This window comes from Danio rerio, chromosome 6 (genome assembly GCF_052040795.2).
Source record: "Danio rerio strain M-AB ecotype USA chromosome 6, GRCz13ab, whole genome shotgun sequence".
In the NCBI taxonomy this organism is placed as follows: Eukaryota; Metazoa; Chordata; class Actinopteri; order Cypriniformes; family Danionidae; genus Danio; species Danio rerio.
Genome location: NC_141026.1, coordinates 41,354,997 through 41,370,638, shown reverse-complemented (window position 1 = coordinate 41,370,638; position 15,642 = coordinate 41,354,997). Strand labels below are relative to the sequence as shown.

The following is a 15,642-nucleotide window of genomic DNA, read 5'->3' as shown; positions in this document are numbered from 1 at the left end:
AGTTGTGACGCGAGCAGTTCACAGTTCACAGTTGTGCAAGCGTTCAGGCGTTCAAGTAGGATTTTCTTTTGTTTTTTAAATAAAAGCGACTCATCGTTATGAGATGGGTGTGTGTCACAATCCACGAAACAAAGAGTGTCAGAGAGTACACGTTGGCTAATTATAATACGGAAATGAACCGCCCCTCATACCGCTCGGCTTTAACGTACTTGCTGAACATTCGGATCAGTTAGGAAGATAGGAAGCACGCTGCTAGTTAGCCTTAAGTAAAGCATAATATTATCTACCAACCCAAACTTGTATGGGTTAGAATACAGCCAGGATATGATTCTGGAGTCCGTTCATGTGAGTAGGCTGTCAAATGTCTTGGATTTCAGTTAAAAACCGTAGTTCACGATAATGCTAGCTCTCTGAATTGGACCGAAATGGCCTCGGAGCCGAATCCTGCGGTTTTTCTCACTTCTGTTATGGAGGAAATCAACAGCCTGGTAAGATTCAGCGTTAGCGTGCAATAATGCTAATATCCACCCTCTGGTTGTTCACTTTATTCATTGTAAAGATGGTTGTTGTCAAACTTTTTGTGTACAATAAAGTCAACAGATTAGTGAAAGTTGTTTTTACAGAACTTGTTCAATAACGACAAAAGCAACAGTTGAAATGTTTACATTCTGTTTTACGTATTTGTTTTGTAACACTTTACATTAAAATATACTTGAACACATGTTAACCTGAAGTCCCCTTGTAAGTTTACTAAGGGCCCCCTCGTTTGGCAGCTAGTTAACTGCGCTTGGACGTACACGTCATTTTTTAATTACAAGCCTATATTTGCCAGGAGTGTGACAGACAGAACGCTAACATGGTTCCATAACGTCTGGCGGTGTTGACATTTGGATTAATTTACCTAAACACATTCATCAGAATCTGCTAGTTTAGGTGTATTGTCAAGTAATATCCTGGTATGACGACGGAACGGAAGCAGTTCTGTCGCTACGTTGTCAAGTGCGAGGTTGTGCTGTCACGCGCCTAACTTGGGGTTTAATTTGGATAGTAAACGTCTGAATCTTGTATGTGTTCCCAATAGTCGCTGTGAGGTGAGGGTCTCTACATACAGAGCTCGTGATGAAGGCTCTCGGCGCGCGCTCCGCGTTCTACGTGGGCTTTCTGGTGGGCACGTGCAGCTTATACCTGCTCCTGCGTCAGGCTGGGTTCACCCGGGACTCGGGGTCTCGTGAGCCCGGGACCCACGATAAAACCCTGCTGGAAATGCTTGAAGAAGAAAACAAGAACTGGAAGAAGGAGAGGTCGGCTCTTTTCAACCTCAATCATCCGCACCATACAGGTAATAACGTGGCAGAAACTAACAGAGGTCCTAAACAATGCGAAGAATGTATAATGTAAAGCAATGGACATAGTATGAGCACTTCCCAAAAAAAAGTTAGGTTTATATCAAACTGATAGTTTCCATAAAAGTGGAAGTTTTGCCATTGATTTATTTAACATCATGACAAATAAGATGTGGTAAACCCTTTTCTTTTCTCGGACATTTAAGATGATTTTTAGCTAACACTTTGGTCTTTAGTGATTAATACAATGGAAGCAGACCGCTATCATCACTTTAGAGTCAAAAAACGTATACAGCGAAAACAAAATGAACACCTGTGGCTCCTGCCGGCGATACACTAATGTCATATGAAGCTAAATTATTGATATGTAAAGAGATTGAGCAATATTTACAACATTACTTTGGCAAACAGTCCTTATTGTATTGACAACAGACTGGAATGCAACCTTTTTGCATATTGACACTGAAATATCCACAGGCACAAGCTCTCAAACAGACTCTGTGTACTTTGTGAAATGAGGACATGGTTTAATTAAAATGATACTTGTGCTTATAATAGATGCTGCAAGCTATCTAAAATGTGCATTTGCATGTTCAGTCTCAATCAGGAAGATTTCTCATTGATCTACATCATTTTATTACAGGAAACTTGCATTTCTTGTCACAAATAAGCTGTGCATTAAAATAATCACATAAATAATGTTCAGCTTCTTGGACGGGCTAATTGTTTCACTTCATCAGGAGCCAAATGTATTTATTAGTTTAGTATTATTATTATTATTATTATTCTCAAAGTGCTGTTGACTTGTATTTTATGAATAACCAAGATCTATAGTTTCAGTTAAAATCTTTTTTAATAGTTTATTAAATAACTCTTTCATTGTCTGAGGTTGAGTAAATTTAAAGCACATTTTTAATTAAACTGACCCTTTGCATAGATTGTTCATCCAGAAACTGGATGAACCAAATCTAACCTGTTTGGCTTTTAATGTGTAACGTAAGACGCCAAAAAACAAAAAGAGAATGTCATCAGGAAACATGCTATGAAAGTGATTGGTCAAGTCATACAGGTTTGAAGTAACATGTTGAGTTTCTTACTTTAATAAAACTACAGGATTTTAATATTATATCCATATTTGTCTTTTTTAAGCATGCTTGTTTTAAGGTAACTGCTTATATTTGGCTGGAAAGGCTTAAATGTCCAACCTCAACATTGACAGTGCTGCCATTTCACCTCTAGTTCAACTTGTTTTGCTTTGTTTTTCTGCAAACTAAACTATGGAAATGAACACCCTAAATAGTGTGTTACAAACAGCAGTTAGCGATTTTGTTTGTGAGGTTGATTATGATTCACATAGAACAAGTATTTCTTGAATCTAACACTTCCTGCAATACCATTGTAAAAGCAGAGGAGTTTAACACTGGTGGAGTCAGTTGATGCATGCAGTTCTTATATCGACTACACCCGTTTATTGAGCTGATTTATGAATACAACATCTTACACTGATGTTAATCCATTCCATCTGATCATTTAGCCAGTTGTTTGTTTTCCAAGCCCTGTGTTTGACAAACTCTTTAAGGGTATGTTTGTCTATATTTTCTGGAGAAATGGACTTTGGGCACACATTTAATGTGTTGTCCTTGTTAAAGTGTACAGAGAGAGTTTATCACCAGTAGGTTGTCACTAAACTATCCTAAAAGCAATAAACGTTGGCCTGCCAGAAGTTGAGTTGAAATATCATGGAAAAATACACTGTAAAATGCAGGGTTATACACAATGTCTTTATGTTGTGTTCAGTTATATTAAATAATTAGTTTGAACAAGCAGTTGACATAAAATACATGCTAATCTACGCTTTGTAAAATTACTTTTTCTCTGGAACATTCAAGTCCCCATTCTAGTTTTTGTTTCTTTTCGGATGGTTAATTTGCATGTACATCACTATGCAGAAAGAATAGTCTACCGCTTCATTCATCAACAATCCTGCATAGGTATAGTAAAGCAAAGCTGAAAAATTGGCCATCAGACTTTGTTTGCATTTTGTGCAACTCGAGGGTTAAACGTCACTCTTTACACACATCAATGTTACGTAGATTGAACATAAAACAATTAAGTTATCCTAAAAAGCATCAAGAATTATGTTGGTTTAACTCTATTTAAATTAGAGCAAGCAGCAAAAATATTTTTTGAGTGTAGTTGTTATAAAATATACGATAATCTTTGCTTTGTAATATTATTTTTTTACTACTTGTATAGTTTTTTAAAAAGTATACTTTTATAGTTTAAATAGTTCATTTCACTGTTTTTGCAAATATGAAAGTTCTGCCATCATTTATTCCAAACAGCGCATGTTGATTTGAGCAGCCTCTGACCGTTTTTATCTGAATATACTGCAAGTCTCTTGAAATAAAGCTTCATTTTGGCTGTTTTGCCTAACTGTCAATGGATAAACAAAATAACGAGGATACATAAAAAAATAGTAGGAAAATTTTAAGTAGGAAAGGCAAACAGTTTAACGGTTTTGGAACATCATTGGGATAGGAAATAGGCTATAATTACTTTATTTTTGAGGTGACCTCTCCTAAAAATACACTACTGTCATGTCCATTACAAATATCTTGTCTATTACTACATGTCTACTTGTCTACTAGATTTTTATGTGTTTTTATGTGCATCGTGTAGGTGAGGATGGCGCACTGGCTGACTCTCTTTATAAGCGTGTACGCATTCTCTGTTGGGTTATGACTGGCCCTGATAACCTGGAAAAGAAAGCTCGGCATGTGAAAGCCACATGGAGTCGTCACTGCAACATTGTGGTCTTTATAAGCTCTGTGGACAATCCAGATTTTCCCACAGTTGGCCTGAACACTAAAGAAGGTCGGGATCAGCTATACTGGAAAACCATCCGCGCTTTCCACTATGTCATGGAGAAGCACGGCGATGAGGCCGACTGGTTTCTCAAAGCAGATGATGACACTTATGTGATCGTTGACAACCTGCGCTGGATTCTGGCTCGCCATTCTCCAGAGGACCCAGTGTACTTTGGCCGGCGTTTTAAGCCATATGTAAAACAGGGCTACATGAGTGGAGGTGCTGGCTATGTGCTCAGCAAAGAAGCTCTGAGGAGGTTTGTGGAGGGCTTTCGCACCAAGGTGTGCACTCACACTACCTCAGTGGAGGACCTTGCTATGGGTCAGTGTATGGAGAAGATAGGTGTCAAGGCAGGAGACTCCAGAGACACCATGCAAAGAGAGACATTCCATCCTTTCGTACCCGAGTCCCATCTTACTGGCACATTTCCCAAAACTTTCTGGTACTGGAACTACTGTTATTACCCCATTGTACAGGTGAGTCCGATTTCGGTGCCAAACTCATCACTATACTACCTGACAAAAGTCTTGTCGCCAGTCCAAGTTTTAGGAACAACAAATAATAACTTGACTTCTAGTTGATTACTTGGTATCAGAAGTGGTTTATATGAAAGGGAAATGCCTCTAGATTATGCTCAATTTACCAAACTAAAATATGATCATGTCTTGATTTTTAATTATTTAATTAGGACAGTAAGGTCTGACTTTGCTTAGACAAAAGTTTTGTCACTTAACAGAAATAATGTAGAGTATAGAATATAAAGTCATGGTGCAGTGGAAACAGAATTAATATTGTGTATGACTCCCATGAGCTTGGAGGACTGCATCCATACACCTCTGCAATAACTCAAATAACTTATTAATAAAGTCATCTGGAATGGCAAAGAAACCGTTCCTGCAGGACTCCCAGAGTTCATCAAGGTTTTTTAGATTCATCTTTAATGCCTCCTCCATCTTACCCCAGACATGCTTAATCATGTGTATCTCTGGTGACTGGGCTGGCTGATCCTGGAGCACCTTGGCTGAGATATGAGGAACACTATCCTGCTGAAGAATTTGTCCCCTCCTGTGGCCTGTAATATAATGGGCAGCACAAATGTCTTGATACCTCGGGCTGTTGATGCTGCCATCCACTCTGCAGATCTCTCACATGCCTCCATTCTGAATGTAACCCCAAACAACTATTTTTCCTTCACCAAACTTGACTGATTTCTGTGAGAATCTTGGGTCCATGCGGATGCCAATAGGTCTTTTGCAGTATTTGTGATAATTGGGTTGCAGTTCAACAGATGATTCATCGGAAAAATTTACCTTCTGCAACTTTTCCAAATGATCAACTAGAAGTCAAATTATTATGTGTTGCTCTTACAACTGGGACAGATGACAGGACTTTTGTCAAGTAGTGTAATGGGAAGATGAGTTTTTCTTTTTTTTTTTTTTTTTTTTTTTAAGATTAGCTCTGTTTACATTTATATTTGTGTGTTCTGTTCTGTTATGTATCTCAGTTAAGTTATATTATTTTATTCCTCCATGAAAATGTTTTCTTTGTTTTACCTCAGGTGCTGATCTTTCATTTAACTGACAAATTCGGTCTATTTGCGAAAGTAAATACTATTCCCTGAAAGGGTCATGTCTCCATTCTAGTTTTGTTTTTGTTGTCGAACAATGAATAATTTGCATGTACATCACTATACAGAAGAAATGGACTAGCACTTCATCAACGTTCCTGTAAAATTGTGCATATGTGTAGTGAAGCAAAGATAAAAAATCTGTCATCAGGGTTTATGTTCACATTTAGTGCAACCAGAGGGTGTAAATATACACACATCCTGCTCTATTATATGACGCACAAGGATATTTACTCTACTCTTCAAGTCAAAAGCTGAAAATCCCCATTTCATTAGACCGATCAAGGGTGAGTTTAAATTGGCACAGATCAGCATAAAAGAGAAGAATATACTAGATTATACTTGTGACAAAATAGAGAGAAATCATTCATAATTTACACCTTGAATCATAATGGTGTTCCAAATCTTTATGTTTCTTCTGTGGAGCACAGAAGTGAAATATTTGAATAATCTGTGCTCTTTTTCTGTGGACTGAGACTTTCTAGCTTCAAAAACATGCAATGAATAAAGTCGTCCATTTAAATAGGGATAATGGGTTTTAAGTTGAAAATGGGTTCTTCTGAGTTGGAAACTGGCGCCTGATTTATTTACTTTTTTTTAATTAAAAAGTCTTGTAAACTACTTGGCTGCTGCAACTTCTATTCAGATTTGGTTTTGATAAAAGTGCCTGCTAAATTCATAAATGTAAATGTATATTTTGGTCAAACTTTTTAATCGTTTTATGGTGTTTTTTGATCACCTTAAAAGGGGAAGCTTCTTTTTTTTGGGTGTCCCCAGAATATATCTGTGAAGTATGCTATAAATTGCTCTTGTGTTTTTTTTTTTTTTTTTTTTTTTAGGTAGAAGCAAAAAAAAATTATTAATAGCTTGATTTATTGTTTTCTTAGTGCACAGGCACAAAGTTCTCTTTCCCATCAAGGCTATGTAAATAACACTCTGTGAATTACTAGATGCGTCCCAAATGGCACCTTATGCACTTATGCACTATGTGCTTATGCACTTACACACTCAACAGCGTAGTATATGCATGTAGTGTCATCCCAAATGGAACACTTAACATTTTTTACTATTCGAAAATTCAAACTGTTTCCCTGATGAAGTTTGATGGTTGTCAAATTAGCGAAATAAATGACAAAATAAACTACCAGATACCACCTGCCGTAAGTGTAACCACATCCACCATCAGGAGACGTTACAATCACTCTTGTAGGAGAATTTAGCTTTCACAACATCAGTGCCTGAAAACTCTGCCCCTGTTAAGTGCTTGAAGTGTCCATCATTCCACACTTCTTTTTAACGGTTGAATAGTGCATCTGGGTATTTAAAGTGCACTTATTCTTTTTAGGGTTTTCAGTGTGAATGCATTACTTGAACTATTTATACTACAATATGGGGTAGAATAGTGCACAAGTATGCGATTTGGGACACGCCTATGGTGACAACATGCTACAGACAGTCTTGTGAACGTGTTGCTTGAGAGTTGTTTAAATTATGTATTTTATGACATGTACATTCCTGGAAGAAAACTCAAGACTACAATTGAGGAATGTGAGGGAGTTGAGAAACATTGCTTACTGAAACAGAATAACTGCATCAAGGCGTGGGCCGGTATAAGTTTCTGACGGTATGATAACCTTAGATAAAAATACCACGGTTTCACGGTATCACAATATTGTGATTACTGAAAAAATATTTTAAAATGTGCTTTTTAAATGTCTGGGGGAAAAAACATGTATAATATTTTGGAGCAGTAAAGATGTCAGACTAAATAATTCAAATGAATCATTGACTTCTGCTGTCTTCATTGGTTTCAAAAACAGATTTATTTCCAACACATAAAAAAACCTTACATATATGAGATAACAGAAATGTTAGTGGTTTTGAAACCTTTTCCAAACAGCTGTATACCTTGAAACCGGTTATCGTCCCATGCCTAAAGTGGACTTTTTCATGCTAATAGCAACTTTATGGATTAAAAATAAAAGTTTATAGGGGATAAATAACAATTAGATTTATATATGGTATTCCTTCATTTTTATAATCAGTATTTCTGTCTTTCAGGGCCCACAGTGTTGCTCAGACCTGGCTGTTTCTTTCCACTATGTGGATGCGTCGCACATGTACCTGCTGGAATACTACACTTACCACTTGCGTGCCTTTGGCTACAAATATCGCTATCAGCCCCCTGAACCCAATGTTAAAGCCCCAGAGAAAGTAGAAACTCGAGTCTTGGAGCAAAAGGACAAGGTTGAAGCACAGGAAGAGGAAAACCAATCCCCTGAACTTAACGACAAGTTATAGCAGCTTATTTTGACAAAATGGAAACTTTCCAACTCTTCCACACACACACAAACTATTTTTGGGGATGTCTTACCCCCCTTTTTTGTTTTTGGATATCGTCTCCTGTATATGTGCGACAGAAAAGTGTGCACGACTTATTTGTTTGATTGAATGCAATTGGTACAGTTTGGGAGGGTTTTTCCTCTTGATAATGCATTTGTATGTGAATGTTTAAATATATATGACAGTGCTGAATTGTATGATATGAAGGTTGACGTGTAGTCTATGAGCCTGCCTTAATAGTACAATAACAACAAACAATAATGCCTCTGCATTCGTTACACTTGGCGTTCAGTTATAACTGTTTATATATAAAATGTGTAATCATAAGCACATATGCTACTTACTGTATGTAACAACAATGCCATTTGAAGAAGGTGGCTTTGGTTTTCCTTTCATGTGATCATTCCCTAATTAGTGCCTCTTTAATTACACACTTCAGTATGTATTTATATTTAGTTTAGGTCATATTTAAACACTGAGCGGCTTGTACTATGGATGTTACATCCTGCAAACATTCAAGCTCCAGTAGGGTTTATTCCAGAGTTAAACTTGTACATTTACTTAAAGGAATAGTTCACCAAAAAAAGAAAAGTCTGCCATTATTCACTTATGAAACCCCTTTTTGGATTCCAGTGGGTACCATGCATTTTCTTCATGTTGTCACAACACAAATTGATTAGTTGAACTTAATCTATTTTGCAAATTTAAGTGGATTGAAGATAAACCATTCAAGTTGTCCCAAAAAACAGAGTTATTTCAGCTCATTTTAAATTATTATAGCCATTTTTGAGTGCAGTGTTCATCAGAATATCTTCATGTGTGTTCAGCAGAAGAAGGAAACCTCATAAATGTTTAAAGCCACATGAGGAAGAAGAAATGATGAGGAATTAAAAAAAAACAAAATTGGGTGAACTATCCCTTTAAGCTGGTGTCAGTAAAAAAAACAAACAGAATGTAGTCCCTCAGCTGATTTTAGAATGAATATCAGAAAGTTTATTGATTTATTACTACTTTTAAGATCCTGTTGGCTAGCCCAATAGTTCATGTGGCACCTGTGAACGATAAAACAGAGCTTGATAAGCCGGCTTAAGTAAACACTGTTTTTCTTTCACCAAACTAATGGGAATCGTGGTCTTGCAGATGAGTGGTGTAGTGTATCACGCTGTGAAGCATGCGGCCTGTGAATTATTGGATTTTTTTTTCAGACCACACAATGCTTTATTTAATTACCTGCAGTGTGACTGAAGGTTTTTGTTGTTTTGGATTGATTGAGAGGATTTGCTTCATTTCAAACCCCAGTGTGGCGACAACTCCAGCAGTCTGAGGGCGAGATTAAAAACGTTGGTTTTACAGCTGATGTAGACGCTTGTCTAAAGTGGGGAAAATGATTCAGTCTCGATTTCTCAGTTAGTAAGGCATTAAGGCACAGTTCACCCAAATATGATGATATAGTCATGTACATGTTGTCAATCAAACTTTCTCTTCCTTTATATTTTATTTCTGTTTCTAATAAGGTTTTCTTTAAAGACATCAAACTGACTAAATGATGACAGTTTAGATACTGGGTTAAAGTTTCTCTTTAAAAGTGCTGGTGTTGGTAATGTTTCAGAAAGGACCTTTTTAAGATTCACCTTTCAGATCGGCTTTCTATTTCAGTTTGGCAAGATCTGAGATAAAGTGGAGAGATAAAGGGATTGTTCACATCTTTACCCTTTACTTTTTCAAAGCATTCTGGGTGTCTTCTGTTAAACACAAAAGAAGATATTTTGAAGAATTCTAAACATTTTTTTTCTACTATGGATGTTTCTGTGTTTAACCAAATAATGAAACTCAATGATTTGGGACCACTTGAGGATGAGTAAATATTGAGCAAATGTTCATTTTGTGGAGAATAATTGCATAAAACAAGGTGACACGGTGGCTCAGTAGTTAGCACTGTCACCGCAAAGCAAGAAGTTTGCTGGTTCAAGTCCCGGCTAGGTTAGTTGGCATGTCTGTGTGGAATTTGCATGTTTTCCCCGTGTTCGCGTGGGTTTCCTCCGGGTACTCCGGTTTCCCCCACAGTCCAAAGAGATGGGCTATAGGTGAATTGAATAAACTAAATTGGCTGTAGAGTATGTGTGTGAATGAGTGTGTTTGGATGTTTCCCAGTAATGGGTTGCAGCTGGAAGGGCATCCGCTGTGTAAAACTTTTGCTGTGGTGACCCCTGATTACTAATGGGACTAAGCAAAAAGTTGAATGAATGAATATTCCTATAAACAGAGGCATCAGTGCTCAGACTCCATCTAATGAGTTTTCATTTGCACTTGAAAAGGTTTTGACTGTCCGCTTTTAGTTTTGACATTGCCACCATTATGAAGGATTTCAAATAAAGTTTATTTAATGAATAAACTTATTTGAAGCAGAGTTCTGTTCTTAATTTTTGACCACTCTGCACAGTCACTTTTGCATTTGTGGTAGAACGAAAAGGTTTTGAAATGACTTGATCAAAGAGCAAATACATTAAGGTGTTGCAAGATTTATATATATATATTCTTATAAAATTGTCTATTTTAATACCATAATGTAATTCTGTGTACATCTTAAAATGAAGGGAATGTGTAAGGGTTTTGATTAAACATGAATGGGTTTGTTTAATAAAAGCTTTAATTACACATGGATGGTAAGAATTCAGTTGGTTCGGTCTCTCTGAAAGCCTCAGAATAATGGAAATGCTTGTCATATTCTTTGTTCTTTTGTTGATTTACAGTTGAAACACCCCTGAGGGCAAGTTTGATCTAATAGATTTAGTACATTCCCATTATTTCGTTTTGCAGTTAATCTAACTATACTTCAGTAGAATGATGACAGAAAAATTCTGTAGTAAACATTCCACTATACTAAACAAAACAAGGAAATTATTTTCTAAAGCAGTAGATCTGTTGATTACATCTCTTTGGGCCAAGTGAGGAATTGCACTGACTAAGAAGGCACATTAAAACTTTGTGTTCTTGATTATATAACGAAGTAGAACTGGTCATACTGGGAACATCAAAACCACCAGGAAGATGCAAATGACCTTTCCAACCCTTTTAAAGCAAATCTGCGTTTCGCCCTTGTCTTTGTTCTAAAGGTGTACGTGTTCCTTATTCTTTTTTGTCTCTCAAAAGATTATTTTATTTACAAAAGGAGGTGGTTCATTTAGCTGTGGCGACCCCTGATGAATAAGGGACTAAGCCAAAGGATAGTGAGAGTGATCTACAAAAGACTCCTGTACAGTAAATCCACAGCAATCTTTTATTTATAAAAGAGTGTGTGAGGAAAAGTGTGTTACTGAGGAATGATAACCAGCATCTTAAAATAAAGACTTATTTTACAGTAAACTGTCGTATTATCGATGAATAAAATCAAATATTTTACAGCATTTTAAATATGAATGTTTTTAAATTGAAAAGTTACAAGCACAATATTGCACAAATTATGGCCAACATGCTTTAATCTTCATTCATCTGAATACAACAGGACTGTTATTACTTAAGAAACTATTTAAAAAGATTTATTTGACACAAGTTTGGTTAAATCTGTACCAAAGGTTAGCCAAAAGAATACTAAAATGGATGAAATGTGGAGTGTGTGTGAGTGTGCGCGCGCATGTGTGTGTGTGTGTGTGTGTGATGTTGGATTAGTTCGTAGAGAAAGCTTCATACACCACAGCAAAACCTTAATAAAAAACAAAGTAAAATATTACAACCAATCACCAAATACAACAACTTACCACAATAATTATTCAATAATCAAACTCACCTCAGTCTTCCATCCTTGAAGAAAATGTTCCCTCTCCTTTCTTTTCTCATAGCTGATAGTAAAAACACAAATAATGTAAGGCTTGGCATCTTGAAGGATTTTCATTTCCTACCGTCCCCATGGTGACCACTAGAGGTCAGTGCGTTCACTTTAGTGTTAGAGGGATTGTTTCGCTCAAAAATTCTTTCATCGTTTACTCGCTCTTGAATTGTTTAAAAACCATTTGAGTTTCTCTCTTCTGTTGAACACTAAAATAATTTGAAACTCCTGTAAGTTTGAAACCACACAAGGGTAAGTAAATGCTAACTATCCCTTTGTTCTGATCCAAACAGTAGTAAAATGTGAAAAGTTCCTTGTTTGTAGGCTATGACATGGTGACGGGAACAAAGACAATGAAAAATGAATTCAATTAATCTCCAATCACTTACACGACAAAGTGTTTCTCCGTCCTAACAGTCCGACAAAGATGTCATTCATATTCGCTTCAGAAAGACCAAACAAAGCTCTCGTCATTCTCTTGATAGCCTATGTCACTTTAATAAAGTCATATTTAAGCATGATAATGATGAGGGAACTTACGTCTAAATGGCAAATGTGCCTCACGATTTATTCCTGTGGTGAAAATGAATAAAGCAAACATTAAACGCTTTTCTGAGGAAAAAAATGTAACTATTTTTCATGTTTGCCTGAACTTTGCTTACTGTTGTAAACTTAATTGTATTAAAAGTACATTTGGTGTCATCGTGTCTGACCTGTGCTCCTCCTGCCCATCAGGCCGACGAAACTGTCGTAATCAATATCATCATATCGTTTGTCGTAGCGCTCCGGCTGGGCGTCGCTGTTGTCCTGTACATAAACACAATGCATGTGTGACTCACTAATGTCAATGACTTAATAGCACACACCACAGACTCACTGTGATGGTCATTAAGGTTACAAAAACTGCTAGATAAGTGATAAGTAACAGCTTACGGGTGTTTGGCCATAGACCATTTTAATGTGTTAACGGCATTGGCCTATGAACATTTCCTGCTTGTCTTGATATCAAACTACTTCATAACTGTAACAAGAGACAATTCAATCATTTTTTTAATGTTAAAACAGCTGCCGTAACATTATTTATCAATAAGTGAGCCTCTTTGGATCGTCAGATATGGAAATTAAAAATGTAAAAGAGGAAATACATTTTATTATTATTTTTTTTACTATTATTATGTTTGCATCCCTTAAAATAATCTATATTGTTTTAATTGCAAAAAAATATATAAAAATATATCCTAATCTCATTAAAATAGAATCTGCATGTGTGTGGTAATTTGGTTATGTGACTGAACCTCCATTTAAGCCCATATTTAACAGTCAGATATCACATTAATAGAACCATTAAGGGTTTAATAAACCATTTGGATCATTCTAGCCATGGCCATATACATTCTGTGTGTATCATTGGACTGTCTGAGTTGGCAAATTATCAAACACAGCATAAATAAGTAAACATTACATTGTTGTATTGCTTATTACATTTTGTCATCCAAACAAAGGTAGTTTTGTAACATTGTAAACAATCAAAATACAGCAGCATTTGTTATGCATTAAAGCTATATATATATATATATGTGTGTGTGTGTGTGTGTGTGTGTGTGTGTGTGTGTATATATATATATATATATATATATATATATATATATATATATATATATATATATATATATATATATATATATATATACCACATTAATGGATCATATAAACTCTTTTTTATGTAGCCTATTAATTACAAAACCCGGGAACATATCTGTGTAGGTCTATAAGTATTTTAAAACGTTGTAAATATGGCCATTTATTGTAAACTAAACTTAAATTGCATTCTTTGAGCCAACACTGGGATAGAAACTAGCATTTATTTAAACTGTAAACATAGATAGATTTGACATTTTACATCCCTTTTATTAAAATTGTAAAAATAAAACATACAAAATAAAGAATTAAACACAACACATCTCATGCTAACCTTAAAGTATTAAAAACCTCTTCTTTCACAACTGCAAACAATGTAACTTAAACACCAAATTGTTCCAAACATTATAAGGTCATGTACAGTTTATTGTGATTTATTATTATTTTATTTCATTTATTTTTTAATTTGTATTCTTATTAAATTACTATTATTATTATTATTATTATTATTATTATTATTATTATTATACTATTTATTATAATACTATACTACTATTTACAGTGTTTACTGTGTTTTTTTAAATATATGTATATTGTTTTTAATGTAAACTTTATAAATACTTTGGTTATACATTTGTAACATCTGTCATGTCAATAAAGCAATTAATGAATTTAATTTAATTTGAGAGAGAGAGAGAGAGAGAGAGAGAGAGAGAGAGAGAGAGAGAGAGAACTATAGCCTATTCATAAATCCAGTCACACACGCGCGCGCGCGATTAAATGCTGGTCAAAACGAGGCTAATATTCATTCATTTTGATGACATTTTACACATTTTATTAAACTCACAGCAGTATAGGGAAAATAATACGTTTACTTTTACGGATATATAGTGACTTATAATCACTATAGTAAAAAGGCACGTGTCATAAAACATTTTTAGATATAAAAATTCCCTCAAGTTCAATCTTTTTAAAGTGTAACTCACAGTGAAGGAGTAGTCGAGGGCGCTCCGCGAGAGTCTCGGGCACGCGAGCAGCAGCAGCACGTGGACGAGCAGCGCGAGCAGCCAGCCGCAGGACATCCTCGCACACCTGCACCAAACACCACTTAGGTAACACTAACCAACAACTGCTTTCATACTAAATTTGCACAAAAGAAGTATCGACCATACCTTATCCAAATACTAGTATGAGCTGGTGTTAACAGGATGCTGTTCAGGTTCTTCTCTGTGTGTTCAGGCTCGCAGGTGTGCGCGCGTTCCTGTATTTGTAGCGTTCGCGCGCTCCGCTCACTCAGGCTGGCTCTCCAATAACCAAACAATGATGATGCTAACATATTCAAGTGACGCAAAGCCATTAACACTCGACTCCTGACGTATGTGTGCGGTCAATTACTTTATACTAAACTCACACCTCGTCTCAGTCTCTTGAGGTTCACATCATGTCTAATTTAGTCTTATGCTAATTGAGCTGTAATTTCTGTTCTTCAGTAAGATTCGAAGAGCAATATGCTAATATTTATATACAGTTAGGCAATGTCCAATGTACAAGTGCATATATAGTTGTAATTATTATAAATATTATACTGGAACTCCTTTAATGTGCATTTAGCTTGTTTTGGATTCACAAAGATACATAGCTTATGGCAGGGTGCGAATTAGGGGATTTGGGGGGGATTGACCCCCTAATTAATGCTTGACTCCCCTGAAGGACATTAAAACAAGATGTATGGTGGAATCAGCCATTTAAGTGAGAAATTGTTTTATATTTTAAATAATAATGTTAATGATTAAAATAACAGATAATATAAATATACATTTGACCACCCCTATAATAGTCAATATACTGTGAATCCATAATCGCGCTAATCAGTCTATGCTAGAAAAAAAATTATTAAACAGTCTGAAACCTGCAGATCCAGAGCTTAAATTCACAAATAAAAAAGCAAGTTCACAAACAATGTAGCAGGGGTGTCCAATCTTGTTCGAGATGGCTGT

At 35.9% G+C, this 15,642-nt stretch overlaps 2 protein-coding genes across 3 annotated transcripts; one reads left to right on the top strand and one right to left on the bottom strand.

The window, feature by feature from the left end:
* Nucleotides 1-10,839, top strand: c1galt1lb (core 1 synthase, glycoprotein-N-acetylgalactosamine 3-beta-galactosyltransferase 1, like b). Of its 2 annotated transcripts, none has more exons than XM_087255110.2 (4): nt 1-345; nt 1,082-1,339; nt 4,026-4,690; nt 7,903-10,839. In XM_087255110.2, exons 2-4 carry the CDS (start codon nt 1,120-1,122, stop codon nt 8,140-8,142), a joined length of 1,125 nt encoding a protein of 374 aa, XP_087111236.1. In that variant the 5' UTR covers nt 1-345; nt 1,082-1,119; the 3' UTR covers nt 8,143-10,839.
* Nucleotides 10,840-11,644: 805 nt separating this feature from the next.
* On the bottom strand, nt 11,645-14,864 carry tac3b (tachykinin precursor 3b). The gene is made up of 7 exons (NM_001256390.2): nt 14,818-14,864; nt 14,632-14,737; nt 12,721-12,814; nt 12,548-12,580; nt 12,397-12,450; nt 11,969-12,020; nt 11,645-11,884 (listed from the first exon to the last, which is right to left on the bottom strand). Exons 2-7 carry the CDS (start codon nt 14,725-14,727, stop codon nt 11,866-11,868), a joined length of 348 nt encoding a protein of 115 aa, NP_001243319.1. The 5' UTR covers nt 14,728-14,737; nt 14,818-14,864; the 3' UTR covers nt 11,645-11,865.
* Nucleotides 14,865-15,642: the final 778 nt, after the last annotated feature.